This window comes from Lathyrus oleraceus, chromosome 3, assembly GCF_024323335.1.
Source record: "Lathyrus oleraceus cultivar Zhongwan6 chromosome 3, CAAS_Psat_ZW6_1.0, whole genome shotgun sequence".
NCBI classification, from domain to species: Eukaryota; Viridiplantae; Streptophyta; class Magnoliopsida; order Fabales; family Fabaceae; genus Lathyrus; species Lathyrus oleraceus.
Window position 1 is genome coordinate 324,132,128 of NC_066581.1, and position 26,262 is coordinate 324,158,389.

General features: G+C 40.0%; 1 protein-coding gene across 1 annotated transcript; it reads right to left on the reverse strand.

Moving 5' to 3' along the window:
- Positions 1-6,979: 6,979 nt before the first annotated feature.
- Positions 6,980-8,830, reverse strand: LOC127131089 (uncharacterized). The gene is made up of 3 exons (XM_051060026.1): positions 8,334-8,830; positions 7,638-7,980; positions 6,980-7,366 (listed from the first exon to the last, which is right to left on the reverse strand). The coding sequence occupies exons 1-3, from the start codon at positions 8,828-8,830 to the stop codon at positions 6,980-6,982; spliced, it is 1,227 nt and encodes a 408-aa protein (XP_050915983.1).
- Between the last annotated feature and the right edge of the window lie 17,432 nt (positions 8,831-26,262).

The following is a 26,262-nucleotide window of genomic DNA, read 5'->3' on the forward strand; positions in this document are numbered from 1 at the left end:
TGATCAACATTTCCTTCTTCAACAATCTTCCTTGAATCTTTCAATGAGGACATGGGTGCCCCAACTCTCTTTTCAACAACAATAGATAAGGCTTGGAACGGAGTTCCAACCTCATCCTCAGCTTCAACATAAGAGAAAGATGACAGGTGGCTAACCAACAGTGCCTTCTCCCCGCCAACAATGACTAACTTCCCATTTTTGACAAACTTGAGCTTCTGATGCAATGTGGAGGTAACATCTCATGCCTCGTGGATCCATGGCCTTCCCAAACTATAGGTCGTGTGGATATCCATTACTTGAAAAGTAATATGGAAGTCACTCGTACCTATCTTCACCAGAAGGTCCACTTCACCAATCACCGTCTTGCGCGAACCGTCAAAAGCTTTGACGATTACACCACTATATCTCATAGGCGCTCCTTGGTATGACAATTTTGACAATGTTGACTTCGGCAGCACATTCAAAGAAGATCTGGTATCAACTAGTACATTGGACAAAGCGTCATCTTTGCAGTTCATGGAGATATGCAAAGCCAAGTTATGATTCCTACCCTCCTCAGGGAGTTCCTCATTATAGAAACTGAGATTATTACAGGAAGTGATGTTAGCCATAATATTATCAAACTAATCCACCGTAACATCATGTTCCACAAAAGCTTGCTCTAGAACTCTTTGCAGTGCTTCTCTATGCGCTTCGGAATTCATTAACAGAGACGGTACTGAAATTTTTGAGGGGGTTTGGAGCAGTTGCTCCACCATGTTGAACTCACTTTTCTTAATCAGTCTAAGTACCTCATCATCATATTTAGTCTTCAAATTGTTGGATTCACCAGACTGACACTTTGGAGCGCTAACTGGATCTACTGCAGGCACTTCCACTTTCTTACCAACTGAACAATCTTCTACATTCTTTGGGAACACCGGCCCAAACACTCGGCCACTGCGGGTCACCTTAGTAACTTCAGCAATGCTTACGACAGAATTGGTCGTACGTAATGGAACCTCTTGACCATCTTTCAACATAGTTGCATTGTACTGATAAGGAACAACTTTATCGGATGCATACGGGACTGGACCCGCTAACCGTATAACCAACGACGATACTGATCTCTTGTTGATATTGTTACTACTGTTGCTATCAAATGAAATCATCATTCTCTCTGGTGTCTTGAATACTGGCACTATTACATTGACATCATCGTCTATGTGACGGGATTGAACAATTTGGATCAAACCTTCATCCATCAATCGCTGGATGTCCCTCTTCACAATCATACAACCTCTAGGATTGACACTGCAGATAGCACAACCGTCATGGTCATGCTCACAATCGCTCACTGAGCAAATATCCTTGTGCATCGTCACCAAGGACCTTCTAATGAAGCGTACATCGAATACCTTGAACTCCCCTGGACAACCGTCCACCATATTAATAGATGAATTTCCATAGGCAGGTAGTGGGTTAGCTTTAACATTTGGTGCACGATCCTCAAAGGACATCATTCCACTCTTTACCAGCTTCTGAACTTCATGCATGAGGGGGTAAAAATTCTCAATGTCGTGTCCGGGGGCTCCTTGATGAAAAGCGCAATGGAGTTCCAGTTTGTACCACCATGGAAGTGGTTCGGGAATTTGCGTAGGATTTCTTGGTTGTAGCAGGTTCTTGAGAACCAAAGACGGATATAGCTCTGCATATGTCATAGGAATAGGGTCAAAAGCGACCTTCTTCCTCTCAAAACTTTATTGTTGATGATTGTTGGTATTGTTATTGTTGTAAGTGTTTGTACGTTGATGTGGTTGTTGTTGTTGACATTGTTGTTGTTGTTCAATTGGTGTTGATTAATTTGCTGAAAACACGGGAAGAACTTGGGAAATGCCATTATTTTGAGACCATTTCTTGGCCAATGTCATTCATCTGATACAAGCTAGAGAAAATCCTTTGGTTTATTTATTATACTCACTCTTTCTCTGTGTCTGAGTTGTTATTTTGATCTTATTGTTACTATCTGATGGTTTCTCTTTGAGTATGTTTCAAGGGATATTTCATTTGATACATTTAAAGGACATTGAAGACTGCTTGCTTGGATGTTTGGTTATCTTTATTTGATACCACTTGGTATTCTTATTAATTGCTTGGATGATTTTAGCTTTATTACTTGCTTGACAATCCAAAGAAAATGGGTTTCTATCTAACAAATTTGTCTTATGGATGCTTCCCATTTGTTAGATATTTTCAACTCTAAACTTTTAAATCTTGTCTAGGATAGTCCCTTCATTTCCTCCTCCTTCTTTAATTTCAAAATATCTTCCTCATTTTTAAAACTTCTTTGCTTGTGTTTTCAACTTAGACTTGTTTTAATAAGTAGAAACCTTGGCCTTAGGCCATTGATTTTCAAAATATTTTCTTAATCAAACTTGTAAATGAACTTAATCATATTGACTTTATTTTCAAAAATACAAAAAGAACTAACAACCTCATCTAAACCTTTTGGCCACTTTGTGCCTTTTTCTTTTAAACTTTTCAAAATAGAGCATTTAGATTTGACTTATCTTTAGTTGATATATAATTCCCCCATTCCATGATAGATTGATTATAATACTTTCCATTTATCATGGGTTAGTAGCATACTTATTGATTGAATACAAGTTGGAGCCCTCCCTCTTAAATGTTGTAAGGCCCTCATAATTGATGGATGTCTGGTTGAGTATTCTCCCTTTGATAACAAAAGATCTTTAAGCTTTTGTTAAAACCAATACACCCATCTTTGAAATTTTTACCATGAACTACAAGGTTTTGATCCCTCATTTATATGTTGGTATGTAGTCATAATACAGAAGGTCTTGTCAAACATAAAATTGTAAATAATGAATTCTTTACTCATCCCCTCGTTCTATTTTTTTAGCAAACATATTTTTCAACTAAAACACTTGGACACAAAAAGGGCTCCCTAGGAGTACCTAGGACACTTTGGGTGCTAATACCTTCCCTCTATATAACCAACCCCCTCACATGTAATCTCTGACATTTTATTAGTTTTGATTTGAAAACTTCTTATCTTTGGGTTTTGTTCGTACTTTTTCCCTTTTCCTTCGGAAACAATAAAAGCATGGTGGTGAATTTTGTTTTATTGACGTTGAGCTAACCAATAGCTCGATGGTCATGAATTTACCGTTATAGGTACCAATAGAACCCGGTAGCTCCTCCGTACCAAACAGCACATGTCGCTTGTCCTTATCAACAGCCAAGGCTTCGCGCTCCTCAAAACCATAATGCATCAGTCAATCATAGCTTCAATAGAAGGGCAAGAACTCAGTTTGATCCAATCCCCATGAGCTATGATCAACTATTCTCGTCTATGATTCAAAAGGGTGTGATTTTTACTAGGTATATTCCTCTAATACCAAATCTATACCCCTCGGAGTATGACCCTAATGCATATTGTGAATTCCATGAAGGAGCACCATGGCATTCGTTGGAAGGGTGTTATGCTTTGAAAGCAAAGGTTCAAGAGCTAATCAACAACAAGATTTTGAGCTTCAAAGATGTGGGACCAAATGTTGGAAACAACCCTCTTCTAGGACATGGAAATTGAAGTATGCATCAAGTTTGAAGAAGTCAATTCCCTAAAGCTGGCAATCATTTGGTTGTTTCAGCATTTCCTTTTGTAATTTCTTTGCATGTTAATTATTTATTTTCTTTTTCTAGAATTGTTATTTTATTTAAACTGGTAAGATTAATGAAATGTTTATGCATCTTTTGAATTAATTCATTCGTATTCACTTATTTTTTTATATTTATGTCAAAAAAAAAATATATATATATATATATATATATATATTTCTCCCTCTTAGCTTGTCTTTATCAAACTGTTGTTTAGCAAAGACTGGAAGGAGGATGATGAAACCAAAATACCTGAAATTATTGTGGTATGCTTTTGAATAGAACTTTTCTAATGATGTAAGGCGTTGTTTCGAATCCCAAACACTGAAGAGATAAGGAGTTAGTCCATATTCAACCACTTTTAGCCTAGAAGTTGGTGTTTCTTTCGAAACCAAAACCCTTAATCTTAACTAGGGGCAGGGTAGTTTGTTCAGTTAATCTAACTTTGCATTCAAATTGCAAGAGAAAACATCCCACATGTGGAGATCAACCATATGCTATCCTTCGCACACAACTCGAAGTGTCGAAGAAGTCGTGAAAAATCCAAGAGAAATTATATTGGTTTATCATCACCCACCAATAACATGGCAGTCACAAGTTTTTTGCAAAATCAAAAAAAGAAAAGCCCCTAAGTCAAACACCAAAAAATGGTTTAGGAAAAACTAGGGCATCTCTATGGACCGAAAGCTTCAAAGAAGTAGTCCGGTCAAAATTAGGGATAAAAATCAATCAAAAGAGGTCATAAAAACCCTCAAGGTGACTTTCATTTCAAGAAAATCTCATCTTGAATCCTCATCTTTACCATCACACCTTCAAACTCTATAAGAAGTTTAATGTGTGTGTTGAATTAACTGAACATAGGAATGGAGATCATCAAGAAGAAGGAGTGGGTTAAAAATTAAACTTTGAGCCTTATATCCTTTTGTTCAAAAAAAAACATGAACCAGGCCATGTTACAACTCTTAAAATACCTAATTAAGACTGAGTTTATTTTGAAAACATACTACAGTAAGGTCCCATTAACCTGACTCTAAAAGATCTTTTTTGATCATTTGTATTGATTACATCATTTTTCTCACTGTGAATGGTTAGATCAACATTGCATTCCGATCATTGACTCGTTCACTGAATTTCACCAAATTGATATCAATAAATTTTATTTCAAAAAATTTGCATGAACATTGCATTAAAATTACCATTTTTGGATGAACAATTTTATTTGAAAATTAACACTTGGCATCAAGGAAATTCCAACAAAAGCACAGTTAGTTGAGGAACTTGACCTGGTGAAAGAATTCCAATCAGGGGAAAATCACTATGAGCATCGGTCAGTCTGAGCCAATCACCCCAAGAGTCAGTTAATCAAAGAGAAAATCTCCTTGAGACTCGTACTAGGGCAAGCCACCTCAAAGAGCTCAATGAGTCTAACTATCCAAAGGACGGACAATAAAAAAGTCTATCATTCCAAGAATTGGTTAATCATGGGCAGACCACTGTAAGTTTTAACATTGGGGCAAGACATCTCAAGGTCGTATCATGCCAAGTCGCTTCCAAAATCCTTTTAAGATAAACCTATTTAAAGACCCAACAGACTATGGCAAGATGAGCCATATAGGGGCAAGTCCTCTCCATGCCTTCAAGTTGCTCAAGCAAACTCTATTGTGCATCAGCAACTGTTGAGTTTGAAATGAATGTCGAGAAATCATGTTAGTGACCCATCAATCCTCCAAAAGGAAATTCTTGGTTATCTATAATTGTCAAGATTGATAGATTTATCCTTTAAATACAAATATCAAAGAATATTTGGTCGAGTTCTCGGAGTTGAGGAATAAGAACCTCCATAAACAGCCTCGATAAACTCCCAGTCTGCATAGCATCGGAATTTGCATATCATTATCATTCAAATATCATGCATAAAAGCAAATTCCAATCATGCATAACTCGAAGTGCGTTTCGTGCCCATTTCACATTAACCTTTGTGAAATTCTAGTAACAGACTATCGATGTCACACTGGATGTTATGACATCCAATTTTGCGCAGACAGGTAATGTATGCAGAAAGTAAATGTAAAAAGCAGTAAATGACACCCAGAGAATTTTTTACCCAGTTCGCTGACAAACACACCTACTTTGGGGGCTACCAAGCCAGGGAGGAAATCCACTATAAGAGGTATCAATTCAGGACTTAAACCACCAGTTTAATCCTATCACTTAAGACCTACCCAATGCAATTTCAATCTAAATTAAGACCTGAGTACCTACTCACTCCCCCTCAATCACAGCAGTGATTACAACCATTAAGAATTTTAAAGTCAGTGGTGAAGATATACTTCAAACAACTCTTGATTGTGCTTAAAAGCTTTAATTAAGAAACACAGCACTCATGCTTAAAAGCTTAGAGTTACACAACAATTACAACTCAATAAACACCCTAGTCTAATGCAATCATCTAGGTGATAATTGCTTGGCTCACAAGTAAAACCTAATTCAAGACACAATGAAAGTACAGCAATGATATATTGAATTCTTCATGCTTCAAATCCCTCAATTGCTGAAAGTAGGATTGCCATCCTTTTATAATGTAGTACTTGGGCCTTGAACTTGAATTTCATGAAATTAGGGTTAAGCAAGTTAACCTAATTTCCACATATTAGGGTGCTAACAAATAGGCTATATGCTAGGTCTCTTAATTTTAGCACAACTGTTAGTTTCCTGAAAATCAGCCTGAGATAAATACTGAAACATAATAGAAAAATTAGCCTATACTTTAGCATCTGCTGTCAGGGATGAATGTCATAACATTCAGTATGACATCCAGAAAATGCTGTCATGAATGAATGTCATAACATTCAGTTTTACATCTAGTAAATCCTGTATTAGCTAATCCTGCAGCATACTACTTAAGCATGTCATGACATCAGTCAAGACATCTAAGTACAATAAGTGTTTTAACATAAAATGCAGCCAATCAAAAACATCTACAAACTCCCCCTTTGGCAAATTTTTGGCTAAAACAACTTGGCATCACAACAGAGTTCACAGCAGCAGAAAGCACACATCCAAGCAGAGAATAAAATTAGCTAATACACTTAGCAAACATAGAAGTTAAACTTCAAACAACAGCCGCACAAGAGAAGATCATGCAGAGAGCAAACAGCAACATAACCTCTTGTTTAGAGGACCTTCAACTTCAAAGAAATCTGTTGTCCTGGGGTACAAGTGTTACTCCCCCTTTTTGTCAAAAATGTTGCCAAAGCAACACTTAATATTACAGACCCAAAAAAAAATGCAAGCAATTATCATAAACACAATAAATGTTCTAGTCATCTGAATCAGAGTCAGCATCATCATTTGTGCCATCATCAGGACTGGCATCTGCTTCTCCCTCTTCACCTTGTCTTTCAGCTTCTTCTGCAACAGCAGCAGCTTCACCAAATTCTCCACCATCAGCTAGCACATCACCTTCAGTCATCTCCAAAGAGCTAATCAATTTTTCCAAGTTCAGCTTCCTTGCCTCTAATTCCCTGCAGGTTTCTTTGAACATTGCAATGACAGAAGCTTTACCTAGCTGATTGCTTACACGTGATGTCTCACCTGATGTAATGACAATGTCAGGGACATGGGTACCTAGGAACAACTTATGATTGAAAAACATAGGGTTGTCTCTTTTCTTCACAGAATCATTCTCAGTTAAGATGTTTGGAAACTGAAACAATACCATAGATGAGAGAAGGAAAGGCTATAGGACCCTTCACACTGAAGCTTCCTGCATGCTTCAAAGTTTGATCAAAAATATAGGAGCCATAGTCAAATTTGGCTTTGGTTCAACCAGCATATATAAACTTTCCAAGCATTACAACAACTGTAGATTTATGATTGGTGGGCACCCAGTTAGCAGCTCCAATCTTGTGCAGCGTTGCATACTTGACACTCAGTTTACTTGCCACCAATTTTCCTTTGAGAGGCCACTTCCTTACCTGATTAGTAGTGATGACTTGACAGATTTTGTTGTCTGTCACCTCAAACTCAGGTTGAGCTTCATCAGGCCTTCCCAAATACTTGTTGATCACTGAAGGAGAGAAATTTACACACTTGCCTCTCACATACACTTTCCTGAATTCCTTAGACTTGCCATCAGCATATTCTTCAGACAAATTAACAATAAATTCCTTTACCAACATCTCATAGCACTTTGAAAACTGAGTCACATTCTTCATTAAACCAGCCTCTTGAATAAGATCCATAATATCCTTACAGTCTAGGACATTCTGAGCTAATTCCCTTTCCAAAGCCAGCCTCTTCTGATAAACATATTTCCACCTGTTTACACTTGAAGCAAAATGAAAAGATATGTTGTCAATTGGTACCTCAGGGACATTAGCTGCAAGCTTGCTAGTGGTTGGCTTCTTCTTTGACAGAATGTCAGAGACATTACAAGGAACATCTGAGTCAGACTTAACAATAACAAACTTGGTCTTCTTTTTCTTGGGCACCACTTTGCTCTAAGATTTGGTTGGACCATGAACTTTCCTCTTGAGGGAACTTTCAACTGCCACCGTTGTCTTTGAAGAGGTTGGAACATCAATCTTCTTTCTGGGGGACCTTTGAGCCACAATTTTCTTTTCTCTCCTAGTCCTAACCCTTTTGGCTATGCTAGGGAGGACAGAGGACACAGCTCATTATCAGAAAATTCCTCCAGGTCTACTGTTTCAGCCTCACAGTTAGGGTTGTCACTGACATCATGAGTGACATGAACTTCCTCACCAGCCATATTATCTAAGGGTTTGTCAACATTTGACTCCTTATGAGCATCAGTTTGCTCAACATCATCAGAGATATTCTTTCCTAAAGACTCAGTATTTTCTTGATCAGCAACACTATCAGGTTCAATAGTGTTTAAGGGAATGGAAACCCCAGGGACATCATGATTTCCAGACAGTATTCCAGTCACTATAGTGGCAATGGCATTGTGAACATACCTAGAACCTTCTTTGGTTCGTTCCTCAAGAACGATGGATGAGGAGAAGCCTGGTACAGTTTCTTTAGGTCTTCTTGCATGTGGGGTATTCACAGAGTCAGCAACAGGATCTTCTCTGTTAGGGTTGCTTGGTTCAGCGCTAGGAGAACAAGGCATGTTCTTGGAAGGAGAAGAGTTGGATTGTTGAGACATGATGAGTATCTTAGAGACGAAATGAAAAATTTCTTTGAGAGGATGCTTGCGTGAATGGAAGTTGAAAGAGTGGAAGAAGTAACGCTTATTGCAAGTGAAATAACTATTATCTGTTGACCAATCAGAGCACACTTTCAATTGTTTAATAATTTGAAATATTAAATAGTAAATTCCTAACATCCTTAGTTGCTATAATTCCTTAGAAAGACATATTCCCAACTTGCCCCTTAAATTTTCAAACTGAGTAGTATCCAAAGCCTTTGTAAATATGTCAGCAAGTTGTAGTTCAGTTGCCACATGTTCCAAGGTAATCACTTTGTCTTCTACCAGATCTCTTATGAAGTGATGTCTAATGTCAATATGTTTGGTCATGCTGTGTTGGATAGGATTCTTTGAAATGTTGATGGCACTGAGATTGTCACAGAACAATGTCATGACATTCTGAGTGACATTGTACTCAGTCAGTATCTGTTTCATCCATACCAATTGGGAACAACTGCTTCCAGCTTCTATGTACTCAGCTTCTGCAGTGGATAATGATACACAGTTCTGTTTCTTGCTGAACCAAGATATGAGATTGTTTCCCAAGAAGAAACATCCTCCTGATGTGCTTTTTCTGTCATCAGCACTCCCAGCCCAATCAGCATCACAATACCCAGATAAGATAGGCTCAGAGCCATGAGAGTATAGCATACCATAATCATAAGTCCCATTAATATACTTGAGAATCCTCTTGACTTGATTTAAGTGACTTACTTTGGGTTCTACTTGGTATCTAGCACACACACCAACTGCATAGGCAATATCGGGTCTACTAGCAGTTAGATATAGTAGGCTACCTATCATGCTTCTATACAAGCATTGATCAATACTAGAACCTCCTTCATATTTAGTTAACTTTAAATGAGTAGGTGCAGGAGTTCTTTTATGACTAGCATTATCCATACCAAACTTCTTAACTATGTTCTTGGCATATTTGCTTTGGGAGAGAAACATAGAATCTTCCATTTGTTTAACTTGCAGTCCAAGAAAATAAGTCAATTCCCCAACCAAACTCATTTCAAATTCAGATTGCATCTGGTTAACAAAATGTTTCACCATTCTATCTGACATTCCACCAAAGACAATATCATCCATATATATTTGGGCAATCATGATTTTTCCATCTTCATCCTTCACAAATAAAGTCTTATGTATCCCTCCTTTTCTGTAACCATTAGTAGTCAGAAATTCAGTCAGCCTCTCATACCAAGCTCTAGGAGCTTGCTTCAATCCATATAGAGCTTTCCTCAACTTGTACACATGTTTTGGTAGATTAGGATCATTGAACCCTTTAGGTTGTTCCACATAGACTTCTTCATCCAAGTAGCCATTTAAAAAGGCACTCTTCACATCCATTTGGAATAATTTGAACTTCAGAATGCAGGCAACACCTAACAGCAACCTTATTGACTCAAGTCTTGCAACAGGTGCAAAAGTCTCATCAAAATCAACCCCTTCAACTTGAGTATACCCTTGTGCCACTAGTCTCGCTTTATTCCTAGTGATTACTCCTTTCTCATCAGACTTGTTCTTGTAAATCCACTTGGTACCAATGATGTTAGTCCCTTCAGGTCTTGGAACTAACTCCCATACTTCATTCCTTTTAAACTGCTCCAGTTCATCTTGCATAGCATTGATCCAATATTCATAAGTCAGAGCTTCTTTCACATTTTTAGGTTCAACCTTGGATACAAAGCGGGAATTTGAGCTATTCTCCCTTGATCTGGTAATCACACCACTATTGGGATCTCCTATGATAAGATCCTTAGGGTGGTCTTTCTGAATCCTGATAGAAGGCACTTTGTTGGATGCTTCTAACTCAAGTCCAGGAGGAGTATCCTGTACATTTTATGTTGAAGTCTCAAGGAATGTTCCAACATCCTCTATGACATTGGATTCTTCATCTTTATCATCAACAATAACATTTATGGGTTCCATCAGGACATTAGTTCTGGAGTTGAAAACTCTGTATGCTCCGCTGTTAGTAGAGTATCCCAGGAATATACCCTCATCACTTTTGGGGTCCATTTTTCTTCTTTGTTCACGACCTGTAAGAATGTAATATTTGCTTCCAAAGATATGAAAGTACTTCACAATAGGTTTTCTGCCTTTCCATATTTCATACAGAGTGGAAGAGGTTCCCTTTCTCAAGGTAACTCTGTTGTGAACATAACAAGCTATATTCATAGCTTCAGCCCAAAAGTGCATAGGAAGCTTCTTTGCATGAATCATAGCTCTAGCAGATTCTTGAATAGTTTTGTTCTTCCTTTCAACTACTCCATTTTGTTGAGGAGTAATAGGTGAGGAAAACTCATGACTTATTCCTTCAGATGAGCAGAAATCATCAAACTTGGAATTTTTAAACTCCTTTGTCGCATTACGCGAAAAACCGGCGGGAAAAGAAGAAACAACAGAGCCGCCACCGTGCGTTATTTATCCCAAAAGAGGGAAAGGAAACGCTCAGAGTAAACCTAGGAAAGAACATGGTCTCGCGACCAAAGAGAATGGGTTCGGGAGTCGGTTATGCGAAGGGAAGGTATTAGCACCCCTACGCATCCGTCGTACTCGACGGGATCCACGCACAATAGGAAGGAAAATGGTTGCTAAACACTGCTCACACACACACACTGGCTGAAAGAGACACAAGAAAACAAGACTGAAACTGACTCGGCAGGATACCGCATCCTGGGCCTACTTAGTCTATCAGGCATAGACATCAGAGTCGAAGTAGTTCGGACTGGGGAAACGACACATGCTCGCTAGGATGTCGCATCCTATGCATACGTATCTCCTTGGACGAAGGAGAATCAGAGCATTCGTAGCTCGGCTGACACGCACACAAACAAACACAGGCAAGGGCAAACGTGGAGCCTGAATGCCAATCACTGGACTTACATCAGCATCCGAACCAAAACACACACACACTGGAACCCAAATGCCACTCGATGGACTTACATCGGCTTCCAAGCACACAACAACACAACAAGTTAATAGGGAGTCGGGGACTCGAGCCTATAACTGTCAAGCACACACTCAAACAAACAGACAACGAATTGCTAAGGAGTCAGGCACTCGAGCCTAGCAACTGTCAAACAACACACACAAAAAGAAAAAGGGCGCCCGGAGAGATCAGCTCAATCTCCTGCCTACATACTTCATCTGGTATGAAGATCAGGGCGATGTAGTTCCCCTACGCAGGGACAAAGGACTAGCCTAACCAGATAACAAAGGGAGACACAACACTAGGGAGACTACGACTCGAGCCTAGATGTTGTCATGCAAAGTCGTCCCTAAGTTAAGGTTTCTAGCTAACTTGCACAGGAAGCAAGCCTATCCTAAACATGACTTGCACAGGAAGCAAGCCACACCTAACCTAACTTGCACAGGAAGCAAGGGTCTCAATTGCAACTAGGGCAAGAGAAAGGGGAGGTCTCAATCGCAACGAGGGCGAGAGAAAGGATCGCAACGCGGGCGAAAACAAGCAAGGATTAGTTGTTAGTCGTTAGTCAAACTCGACAAGACATCGCATCTCGTGCCTACGTATCTCATCTGAACATGAGAATCAGAGTTGCCGTAGTTCGGCTACGGAGGGACAAAGGTCTCGATTGCAACTAGGGCAAGAGAAAGGGAAAGTCTCGATCGCAACGAGGGAGAGAGAAAGGAAAAGGCTCGATCGCAATGAGGGCGAGAGAAAGGAAAAGGCTCGATCGCAACGAGGGCGAGAGAAAGGAAAAGGCTCGATCGCAACGAGGGCGAGAGAAAGGAAAAGGCTCGATCGCAACGAGGGCGAGAGAAAGGATGCAACGAGGGCAAAAGCAAACAAGGATTAGTCTAAACTAAACCTAACTTGCACAGGAAGCAAGTCAAACAAACATACAAGCACAGGTAGCACACACTATATACACACAAGGGGCTCACACAAGGGTTAGGTTTTAGTCGAGGGGTCATATCAACCTCAACAAACAAACCTCTGGAAATGGGTGATGGTGCTCTTAACCTTGACATTGAGAGCCAAGGTGAAGCAGATGAAAGGAGATGAGGGGTGTGCCTCATTGCTCTTATCCCTGGCCAGGGAGAGCATTTGAATATCAGAAGGTGTGGGAGTTCAGAATGGGGGAACTCTATCCACAAGTGACTCTATGGATCTTGGGCTTTTACCCACTATGCATCAACACAGGTAGTGTGAGCAATGTGAGTGACACACAGACTAGCAGGGGATAGGTTGCTTATCCCTTGGTTCTGCCAATTGCCTCTTCACTTAGGAGGACTTTTCATATGTACAGGGACAAGATTTAAACATACACAAACATTGCCTCTTAAGGAGGACTTCAGACAGTTGCCTGGCCAAGTAACAGGCCAGGTCTTCCAGACTACATGAAGAAAAAGGGATTACCTCAAAGCAAATTGCTAAATAGCAAAGCAAAGCAAGTTCTAAGCAACTAATGGTACCTGAAATAGTCAAACAGATCAGTACACAGTTCAAAAGTTTAAGCAAAAGGAAGTAGGAATGAACAGTTAAATCAACAGACAAATGTGCAAAAGCACAAGACCCAAATCATATGAGTCAAGCCACCTACAAAACAAAGGTTAGCTCATGATAAACAAATAAACCCAATCAACTTGCAAAAGTTTCTTTGAAGCACTTGTAGCTTAACCTGAAACATGAACTCAATTATAAGCCACAGGACCACTAGGGCAAGCCTAGGGTCAAAAATAAATGAGAAAGTCAAAGCAGCAAGCCATATCCAATCAAAATCAAATTCAATCATTTAAGAAGCAAACCCAATTGGTTTCAAGTTCATATCATGCATCATCATCAATTCATAAGCAAAAGAAGTCAAAACATGGCAAATGAAAGCTCATAGAAGTCAACAGAATGACTTGCATCAAAAGTCAACTCAAACATTTCCAAAAATTACCAAATAAATCATGATCACTCCTAACACATAGCATGGCATGCATATAAAATTTCAGCTCAATTGGATCATGGGAAGATGGTCAATTAAAATCAGGAAGTCAAAACAATTTCAAGCATGCACCAAGAAGTCAAACAAACATGTATCAACTTCAAAAAATCATAACTCAATGACAACAGATGAGAAATGAATGGGATCAACACCATGGCAAAGCTTAAGATGTCTAGTATGCACATGTAAAATTTCATGATCATCCAATAAAGTATGAGAATTTCCCAAATGGAATGGCAACATGTATCACACAAAGTCAACATTTGACTAGACAGGGGAGAAAAATCTCAAACAAATAGGAAATGGCATCATTAATTCCACAAAAAATCACATACAAACTAGACACATAAGAGAAGGTTCATGCAAAATTTTAGATCAATTGGAGGTCAGGAAACATGGATACAAAAATCAGCAAATTGCACATCCATGGTGTGACACAAGTTGTCACACCCTACTTCAAAAATTCACAACTCTCAAACCACATAGGATAAAATCATGATCTTTACATCAAAATAAACATGAATGAGTGTAGATTAAGCACAAAAAATTTCAGGGTCATTGGATAAATCCTCATCATTTCACAATGGTTTTGGCAAAAGGTATAAAATATGCATACATGTCAAGAAACCTAATGCCATTAAAAATCCAGCCATCCAAAAAATCAATAAAAATCATGATAAAAAAGTAGACATTCATGTGAACATGATGCAAAATTTTCATGAATTTTGGATTTGAAATGCACGAGTAATGATTTTTGTAAGTTGAGTAATCAATTTGGAATAAACATTGCACAAATAATCATGAAATAAATATTTAATTGGTCACAATGGCATTTCAGTAATTATCTGGACCAGTTATTGAAACTCTGCGTTTTGGCCAGGGAAATGAAATGTTCTCATTGGTTGTCACCAATGGAACAGTAATAGCAAGCAGCCAAAATCCAACAACAACAGCCAATCGAGTTCTGGGTTCAATGCCCTTAGGGTTTTAGCAACAGCATCTCAACTTCATGCAACCAACATCATAAAAAACGAAATTCAACCAGAATTGAACAAAGAGCAAGGCAATGAAACATTAACATTCATGCGACATCATACAGCCACAAACAACCACACGTGAAATTCAGATTTCTGGAAATGCATTTAGGGTTTTCAAATGGAACAGTGTAGCTTCATCTTGTTCATCATCATAAAAACAAATTTCAAACAGAATTACGCAAACAGCATGGCAATGATATTCGTGCAACATCATACAGCAACAAACCAAACACGGTTTTCATGAAATCATCATCATCAAAGCAAATCGACTAAAAGCATATTTGAGCATACAAATTAAAATCCAGATTTCTCATGCATGACACAACCATTTTAAGTGAGACAAAGTTCAATGGAATCAGCATCAAAAGACCTACCAGAAACATCTCATGATTTTGGAAATAGAGGAGATCGAAAACTTACTTGGATTTGAAGAAAAGAGTGAAGTAATGGTTATTCTGGAGATATAGGCTCAAACAGGTGCTCCATATGGTTGATATTGATGGATTCTTGAAGCACTTTAGCTCAGCAAGGCTTGGAAACACTCAGATCGACTTTCGCCATTGTTGTGGCTTCGTGTAGCAGCAGCATGAAATGATGTTACAGCAAGGAAACAGGGCTCCAAACAAGCTTAAGATTGTTGGTAGATGATGAAAATACAAAGGGTTGCTCGTGTCTTTTGAAGTTTTTGAGCAGAAATTGCAATTTGTGAAAAATGCAAATTGAGAGAGAATGAGAGTTTCTGTGTGATATCAGGCTGCAGCTAGGGTTTTCCAATTGACAGAAAAAGTGATTTATATGGTCTGTTTAAGCATTGGTAATGAAATGCTAATCATGCTTTGCTCATTTGAACCAATTTGCTAATCTTGCTAATCTTGACCACATGGATATGGAGGTGTGTATTCTGGCCGAGTTTGGGCCTTGAACATGTCTCAAATATCACTCCAAACAAATCCCAAATGGCCAAATGTGTTAAAAAGGTCTAATTCAAAAAGTCAACTTTGGACCACACTTGAATTTAAATAAGACAAGTCCAAAATGCCATTTTGCATGGTGAGGTTTTGGTGAATGATGAATGCATTTTTGGAAAGAGGGGAACAAATAGAGTTTGTAGGAAAAAACCCCACCAAAATTGGCCAAGTGGTTCATGAGATATGGCCCTTTGAAGTTCACAAATTTTTGAAATTGAATTGATCATATCTTGCCAACCATACATGGGAATTGAGAGTTCTTGGACTTTTTGGAAATGGGAGAACAAGATCTTCAACTTTCATGTTGGGCAAAAATTCATTTGAAGCTTGTATCATGATGTAAGCTTGGGATCAAGAAGTTTCCATTTTTGGCAGTTAAAATTACAGGTCCAGTTTCTATTTTTGGAAATTTTCTGATTGGCTTCAAATTCTTCAATGATATTGTTTGCCATGATATATGAGGCCTATTGGGACATGAATAAGCTCTTTCAAACCAAATCCAACCATCAAAACCATAAAATCAACCACAGTTGACCAAGTTTGACTTTTCTAGGGTTTCTGACTGATTGTGCATTGACTGATGACCTCTGAGCCTCCAATCTTTGACCTAAACACTTCAAATGGATCCTCAAGTCATGTGAACATGTTGGACCAACCCTAGGGTCTTGGCTCAATGGAAAACACACTTGCTTGCTTGGTTGACTGATCTCTTGATTAGTTTGACCTAATTCCTTGACTTGCTTGCACTTGAGGCAACAGGGACAATGCAACGCTATGCAGTGGACCATGATATGCTATGACCTAATATGAGAATGTATGTACAATGATAGGTGCAAATTTGAGGTGCTACAGCTGCCCCTATTCAATCAGCTGGGAACCCGAACGGATGATAGCAATGGCTGTCAGACTTTCAGGGTAAACAGGGATTGAATACTAAGAACCGTAGAAATTTGCACCAACTGGATATAATACAAGAATGCCTGTCAGGATCGGCAAAGAAACAGTCTTGAAAGAAAAATCCGTCTGGAACGGAAAAAGAAATCGGCCTGAATACCGAAACAGAAACGTCGACCTGGATACCAAAATAAATGGTAACACGGGGATAACCACGGCCTGAGCGCCGCTCGTCAGTCTGAATACTGAGCATCGGTGTATGAGAGATTTGATGTCGATCTGAAACATCGGAAATTGGCCTGATCGCCACCTCGGTCTGAATACCGGAAAATTGGCCTGAGTGCCATAAGTACATCGACCTGATCGTCGGAAACTTCTTCGGTTTGAATACCGGAAAAACATAAGTACATCGACCTGATCGTCGGAAACTTCTTCGGTCTGAATACCGGAAAAACATAAGTACATCGACCTGATCGTCGGAAACTTCTTCGGTCTGAATACCGGAAAAACATAAGTACATCGACCTGATCGTCGGAAACTTCTTCGGTCTGAATACCGGAAAAACATAAGTACATCGACCTGATCGTCGGAAACTTCTTCGGTCTGAATACCGAAAAAACATAAGTACATCGACCTGATCGTCGGAAACTTCTTCGGTCTGAATACCGGAAAAACATAAGTACATCGACCTGATCGTCGGAAACTTCTTCGGTCTGAATACCGAAAAAACATAAGTACATCGACCTGATCGTCGGAAACTTCTTCGGTCTGAATACCGGAAAAAACATAAGTACATCGACCTGATCGTCGGAAACTTCTTCGGTCTGAAAACCGGAAAAATGGCTTGAGTGCCAAAGCGTGAATTGGTTTGTGTTCCAAAACACTCAACATCCTGAAGAGGGCTAGAAAAGCAGTCTTGTTAAAGGATGGACATTCGATTCCACAAGGAATACGAATCTTACTCTGCTGGAGATAACAATCGAAAGATTGACCAAAGAGTGCATGAGATATATTATCTATAGCCGTCAAAACGTAGATAATAACCTCGCATGGAAGATTATCCATAACCGGGTTATAGGTTGTTAAATGGATAAACGACCGAAAAGAAAGGCATCGGTACCAGGACTAAGTATGCAAAGATGACCAATCAAAAGAGGATGAAGTTGCCAACTCGGAGCAAATATCCAAAAGGAAAGGGAAGACCCAATGGGGACAATACTGCTTGATCAAGGCAAGTATCCAGAGGGGAAAGAATGTCAATATCATAAACTGGATACTGATAACTGCGAAGAGGGGATTACATCTACCGGTTAGTAGGCAGAAAACCATGGAAAAGTAACCAGTCATCATCGGGATGAGCACAAAGGGTTAACTCCACCAAGGGGATGAAAGTGGGATTTTACAACTACCAGCTAGTGGGTAGAAAACCACACAGATAGGACTTACAGCTACCGGTTTGTAGGCAGAGGCCAACAAACCATATCCGCCAGGGGATGAAAGTGGGATTTTACAACTACCAGCTTGTAGGTAGAAAACCACAAAGATAGGACTTACAACTACCGGTTTGTAGGTAGAGGCCCAAATTCCGCTGAGGATAAGATGAATGAGTGCCGGTTAGTGAGCAACTATTCATTTATGCCCCAGGGAAGCACATGAGACAGCCAACAGGAAGCCAATTTAGGATTGATCCAAAAAGGCAGACTGAAACAAGACTCATCCTAATGAGGAAAGAACTCAATAGGGAAAACCCATCCCAATGTGTGTTGGGAGGGAACGGAAACAACCGTCATCCACGAGGATGTATCTCAGTGGGGAAATGGCAGGAAAGGATAGACACTTTCTGCTTAAGGGGTGGCTCTACATGGAGAGATCAGACACACCCAACTCTGCTAGGAGGACAATCTACTGGAGAGATCTGTATCAACAAATAGTAGGAGACAACCATCAACAGATACACGGCAACAGCTGCATCATGAGTATCTGAATGCTATGATTATGCATGTATGCAGTATATCTAAAAATGTATGATGAATGCTGACAAACAGACATGTTCAACATGCAGGTCCAGGAATCAACCACCCGGAGAGAAAACCAAAGTCATCATCCTGCAGGGGAGGAAGAGCCACAAGAGGCTTCCGGAGGGATCGTCAGTCGCAACCGGAGAAAAGAGTTCAACATACAGGCGGACACGCCACAACAACTCGTGATGAAAATCAGAGATGCCAAGGAGCAACCAGACCTCTGATGAGGATAGATAGGCATTGAGAAAGCTCATCATGCCAACAACTCCGCTCGGGGATCTATCTGAGGACATGATGGAGCACTGGGATGTCAATCCATAAAATACCGAATCTTCCAAAGAAAAGCACCCATGCTGGGGGAGAGAGGAAGACTACTCTGCTGGAGAGAGGAACGCTAACGTCTTCAGTAAACACTCTGCTTGGGGAACTGCCCCACAAAAGTATTTCAAAAGCAACCTTGCTGGGAATGCCCCACGGTAGGGCTCAAACAAACCTATACTGGAGATGCCCCAGAATAGGGCTAACAGGGATCTGGAGGAAGAATGTTGCACTGCCGGGGATATGAAGATGAACAAACTTCAATCGACACTGCACTGAGCAACCTTGCTGAGGAGAAACCAAAAGAAGTTCGACAGGAGAAAGATACGGTTATGCTCGAGATACGAACAAATGTCTTACCTGTTGGTAATCATACCACCCTCGGGAGAGCACCGCGGATCTCCTAAGTATCCTTCCATCATTGTGAACGTTCACTTTGTTTAAGAACAATTTTTTTTGAAAAATTTGTTTATTTTGAAAACAATGATACTTTATCAGTTAAAACGTGCAAAACATTTGTTGAGTTGAAAACAAATAAGAGTGCAAATAATGGGATAAAAGCTCAAATAGATGTAATGGAATGGTAGTCTGCAAAGGGCGAGACTCCATAGATCTGTACAAGTTCGAAATCGGTGATATATATTGGAGAGGGCTACATTGAACATAATGACCTTTCCTCTACCATTCTGAATTTTCGATGTATTCAGAGCTTCAGTCGACGACGAATCGAGAATCCCTGACGGATGACAGATATAGAGCACAGTCTTGTCAAGATGCAGTTACTTGCCAAATCCCTAATTTTTGCCTAGATTGCCCCAGTGTGAGGTGATCAATCTAGCGGGATGCAAATTCTTTTTTCAATGTCTCTAATTTTTGCCTGGATCGCCCTTTCGGGTTTTCAATCCACCGAGACGCTCCTTTTTTGCCTAAGTCGCCCTTTGGGGTGTTCAACTTAGCGAGCTGTTTGCTTTTTTTTTTTTTTTTTTTTAGGCGAAGTATTTCTTGACTGCATCAGAATTCACAGGACGAGTGAACTTCTCCATCCATTGTTGTAAGTGTCAAACATTGCCTGAAAAGACTCTCTTGACAACGTATGGACTTTCATAGCTTGGGGTTCAATTGCCCCTGGAGTCGGGTGTGAAAGACAAGACTTTCCTGAGCACACGGTCCTTTTCTCAGAACTCGAGACTTGACCTTCTTGTCGAATGCTTTTCCACTCTCGGTTGATATGACTGACCATGACACATGGCAGTTGATCTTTTCCTTTCGATCGAATTCAGCATCAGTCAACTTGGGACTTTGAGGGTGCTATTTTCCTTTATTTCTTTCTTTCTTTTTCTTTCTTTTGATTTCTTTTGATTTTGCACCCTCTCTTTCTTTGTTGTTTTTTTTTTTTATTGACTTTTTTTTTCTTTTCTTTTGATTTCTTTTGATTTTGCACCCTCTCTTTCTTTGTTTTTTTTTTTTTATTGACTTTTTTTCTTTTCTTTTTTTGATTAATGCCCCAGTTGGCTGTTCTGCTGATTCTCGAGATGCAGCTGAGTGATCTTCTTTTCTTGCTCGAGAAGTTGGGAAATCTCGTCAGGAATCCCTTCAATCATCATCTTCTTCCGCTTCGAATATAGGGAATTCAAAATTGGGAGATGACGTCCGATCCTTATGTTCGATGGGTTTGAGAAACAACCTGCATAAAGATTTTGATATGAAAAGCTCTTTGAAAATCAAACAAGACAATCGTTATGCAGATGAAAAGATTGCTTTTATTCTTGTTTTTAGGGTTTTTTGTGATCACCAATTTCATGTAAAAAGCGGAAAAGGAAAAACAATTGGAAAAACAAATGTTTAACATGCATTTATTTGAATGAAAATATCATTGCACAAAATGTTGCCAACAATGTCATCACTTCTCCTTTTGGCATGGGAGAAAGGTTTCTAAACAAAGTGATTATTACTCCGACTTATGAACAACTGTAGGAAAGCCCACAGTGACTCAATTGTGATAGATCCCACCGGGGATGACAACTGTCAGTATCTCTTGCATCAGTGTCATGAACCGGACCATGTTTGCCCTCATTTCGGCCAATTCTGCTTGAACCTGATCCATACTCCTCTGTTGATTCAATCTGGTTGAGTAGCGGTGTGGACGATGATCAGCAATCCTCTCTCAGTCAAAACCCAAAGTGAGAAGTCTCTCCCAAGCATGTCTGTAATGCAAGGATGATATGTACATGATATGCATGATGCGGATGCGGATGCTATTTTATCATGGATGATCCCGATAAAGGATATGCGTATGCGAGTTAACTTTTTCGGTTTTTTCATGCATTATTATTTTTTTGAAAATAAACATGCTATGATGCAAATGATGTGAACATGACTGGTCAGGCTGTGCGTCTCAAGGCACAGGGTCAAAGCTTCGGCTTGAATTCTGATCACAAACATCTGAAACCCAAAGTCAATCTGATCAACTGGCATCTGAAACCAATCTGAGGAACCAAGTCACCATAAATCCGACTTGGGGAGTTCCGAAATAAACGAAACTGGAGATTACATCACTATCATCACAGGAACATCCACTGAACGGATGACAGCCAGCTCCTCTGAACAGGTACTCTCAAATTCAACCCGGGGATCCGAAATAAACGGAACCCGCTGATAAACCACGGACAGAACTCCGGCGTCCCAGAAATAAATGTCCATAATTCACAGTCACCATCAGTACCAGGAGTCACCAACTGTACCTGTTAAAATGATCAATCCCGCCCCGCTCACGGGTGTCGTCTAGGCCAGGGTAAGGTCGAGAGAAACGCAGCATAAATAACCTTTCGCAGAATATCATCCTGTGCACACCCGATGTATGCACCGATAATATCCCACCAGGGTCTGAACTGCTCGTGATATCAATGTTCCGCTAAGTGGCGCAATACCACCCGCTTCCCATGAATCACTCTATTCCTAGGTATCCTAGATTTCACTCATGGTCTGGGTATTGGACCTTTTACCTCAAGTAACTCCCACCCCCAAACAGAGAAAAACAGACAACCAGCAAATGATAATGAATGAATGCAAACATTGATGCAAATAATAAATGCAAATAATAAATGCACATATATACAATGAATGCAATAAATAACAGCAAAAAGCAACCAAAGCCCTAACCTAGAGAGTGCTAGGAGAGACTCGCTCATGGAAGATGGACCAGCATAGGTCAACTTCTCTATATCCCCAGCAGAGTCGCCAGCTGTCGCATTACGCGAAAAACCGGCGGGAAAAGAAGAAACAACAGAGCCGCCACCGTGCGTTATTTATCCCAAAAGAGGGAAAGGAAACGCTCAGAGTAAACCTAGGAAAGAACATGGTCTCGCGACCAAAGAGAATGGGTTCGGGAGTCGGTTATGCGAAGGGAAGGTATTAGCACCCCTACGCATCCGTCGTACTCGACGGGATCCACGCACAATAGGAAGGAAAATGGTTGCTAAACACTGCTCACACACACACACTGGCTGAAAGAGACACAAGAAAACAAGACTGAAACTGACTCGGCAGGATACCGCATCCTGGGCCTACTTAGTCTATCAGGCATAGACATCAGAGTCGAAGTAGTTCGGACTGGGGAAACGACACATGCTCGCTAGGATGTCGCATCCTATGCATACGTATCTCCTTGGACGAAGGAGAATCAGAGCATTCGTAGCTCGGCTGACACGCACACAAACAAACACAGGCAAGGGCAAACGTGGAGCCTGAATGCCAATCACTGGACTTACATCAGCATCCGAACCAAAACACACACACACTGGAACCCAAATGCCACTCGATGGACTTACATCGGCTTCCAAGCACACAACAACACAATAAGTTAATAGGGAGTCGGGGACTCGAGCCTATAACTGTCAAGCACACACTCAAACAAACAGACAACGAATTGCTAAGGAGTCAGGCACTCGAGCCTAGCAACTGTCAAACAACACACACAAAAAGAAAAAGGGCGCCCGGAGAGATCAGCTCAATCTCCTGCCTACATACTTCATCTGGTATGAAGATCAGGGCGATGTAGTTCCCCTACGCAGGGACAAAGGACTAGCCTAACCAGATAACAAAGGGAGACACAACACTAGGGAGACTACGACTCGAGCCTAGATGTTGTCATGCAAAGTCGTCCCTAAGTTAAGGTTTCTAGCTAACTTGCACAGGAAGCAAGCCTATCCTAAACATGACTTGCACAGGAAGCAAGCCACACCTAACCTAACTTGCACAGGAAGCAAGGGTCTCAATTGCAACTAGGGCAAGAGAAAGGGGAGGTCTCAATCGCAACGAGGGCGAGAGAAAGGATCGCAACGCGGGCGAAAACAAGCAAGGATTAGTTGTTAGTCGTTAGTCAAACTCGACAAGACATCGCATCTCGTGCCTACGTATCTCATCTGAACATGAGAATCAGAGTTGCCGTAGTTCGGCTACGGAGGGACAAAGGTCTCGATTGCAACTAGGGCAAGAGAAAGGGAAAGTCTCGATCGCAACGAGGGCGAGAGAAAGGAAAAGGCTCGATCGCAACGAGGGCGAGAGAAAGGAAAAGGCTCGATCGCAACGAGGGCGAGAGAAAGGAAAAGGCTCGATCGCAACGAGGGCGAGAGAAAGGAAAGGCTCGATCGCAACGAGGGCGAGAGAAAGGATCGCAACGAGGGCGAAAGCAAACAAGGATTAGTCTAAACTAAACCTAACTTGCACAGGAAGCAAGTCAAACAAACATACAAGCACAGGTAGCACACACTATATACACACAAGGGGCTCACATAAGGGTTAGGTTTTAGTCGAGGGGTCATATCAACCTCAACAAACAAACCTCTGGAAATGGGTGATGGTGCTCTTAACCTTGACATTGAGAGCCAAGGTGAAGCAGATGAAAGGAGATGAGGGGTGTGCCTCATTGCTCTTATCCCTGGCCAGGGAGAGCATTTGAATATCAGAAGGTGTGGGAGTTCAGAATGGGGGAACTCTATCCACAAGTGACTCTATGGATCTTGGGCTTTTACCCACTATGCATCAACACAGGTAGTGTGAGCAATGTGAGTGACACACAGACTAGCAGGGGATAGGTTGCTTATCCCTTGGTTCTGCCAATTGCCTCTTCACTTAGGAGGACTTTTCATATGTACAGGGACAAGATTTAAACATACACAAACATTGCCTCTTAAGGAGGACTTCAGACAGTTGCCTGGCCAAGTAACAGGCCAGGTCTTCCAGACTACATGAAGAAAAAGGGATTACCTCAAAGCAAATTGCTAAATAGCAAAGCAAAGCAAGTTCTAAGCAACTAATGGTACCTGAAATAGTCAAACAGATCAGTACACAGTTCAAAAGTTTAAGCAAAAGGAAGTAGGAATGAACAGTTAAATCAACAGACAAATGTGCAAAAGCACAAGACCCAAATCATATGAGTCAAGCCACCTACAAAACAAAGGTTAGCTCATGATAAACAAATAAACCCAATCAACTTGCAAAAGTTTCTTTGAAGCACTTGTAGCTTAACCTGAAACATGAACTCAATTATAAGCCACAGGACCACTAGGGCAAGCCTAGGGTCAAAAATAAATGAGAAAGTCAAAGCAGCAAGCCATATCCAATCAAAATCAAATTCAATCATTTAAGAAGCAAACCCAATTGGTTTCAAGTACATATCATGCATCATCATCAATTCATAAGCAAAAGAAGTCAAAACATGGCAAATGAAAGCTCATAGAAGTCAACAGAATGACTTGCATCAAAAGTCAACTCAAACATTTCCAAAAATTACCAAATAAATCATGATCACTCCTAACACATAGCATGGCATGCATATAAAATTTCAGCTCAATTGGATCATGGGAAGATGGTCAATTAAAATCAGGAAGTCAAAACAATTTCAAGCATGCACAAAGAAGTCAAACAAACATGTATCAACTTCAAAAAATCATAACTCAATGACAACAGATGAGAAATGAATGGGATCAACACCATGGCAAAGCTTAAGATGTCTAGTATGCACATGTAAAATTTCATGATCATCCAATAAAGTATGAGAATTTCCCAAATGGAATGGCAACATGTATCACACAAAGTCAACATTTGACTAGACAGGGGAGAAAAATCTCAAACAAATAGGAAATGGCATCATTAATTCCACAAAAAATCACATAAAAACTAGACACATAAGAGAAGGTTCATGCAAAATTTTAGATCAATTGGAGGTCAGGAAACATGGATACAAAAATCAGCAAATTGCACATCCATGGTGTGACACAAGTTGTCACACCCTACTTCAAAAATTCACAACTCTCAAACCACATAGGATAAAATCATGATCTTTACATCAAAATAAACATGAATGAGTGTAGATTAAGCACAAAAAATTTCAGGGTCATTGGATAAATCCTCATCATTTCACAATGGTTTTGGCAAAAGGTATAAAATATGCATACATGTCAAGAAACCTAATGCCATTAAAAATCCAGCCATCCAAAAAATCAATAAAAATCATGATAAAAAAGTAGACATTCATGTGAACATGATGCAAAAATTTTCATGAATTTTGGATTTGAAATGCACGAGTAATGATTTTTGTAAGTTGAGTAATCAATTTGGAATAAACATTGCACAAATAATCATGAAATAAATATTTAATTGGTCACAATGGCATTTCAGTAATTATCTGGACCGGTTATTGAAACTCTGCGTTTTGGCCAGGGAAATGAAATGTTCTCATTGGTTGTCACCAATGGAACAGTAATAGCAAGCAGCCAAAATCCAACAACAACAGCCAATCGAGTTCTGGGTTCAATGCCCTTAGGGTTTTAGCAACAGCATCTCAACTTCATGCAACCAACATCATAAAAAACGAAATTCAACCAGAATTGAACAAAGAGCAAGGCAATGAAACATTAACATTCATGCGACATCATACAGCCACAAACAACCACACGTGAAATTCAGATTTCTGGAAATGCATTTAGGGTTTTCAAATGGAACAGTGTAGCTTCATCTTGTTCATCATCATAAAAACAAATTTCAAACAGAATTACGCAAACAGCATGGCAATGATATTCGTGCAACATCATACAGCAACAAACCAAACACGGTTTTCATGAAATCATCATCATCAAAGCAAATCGACTAAAAGCATATTTGAGCATACAAATTAAAATCCAGATT

Excerpts from the sequence above, each read along its gene's own strand:
- LOC127131089 (XM_051060026.1), bottom strand. The coding sequence starts at position 8,830 with ATGTCTCAACAATCCAACTCTTCTCCTTCCAAGAACATGCCTTGTTCT. Across the intron at positions 7,981-8,333 it reads GAATTTTCTGATAATGAGCT|GTGGAAATATGTTTATCAGA; the intron begins GTGTCCTCTGTC and ends AAGTGTAAACAG. Across the intron at positions 7,367-7,637 it reads AAGTCATCACTACTAATCAG|TTTCCAAACATCTTAACTGA; the intron begins GTAAGGAAGTGG and ends GTATTGTTTCAG.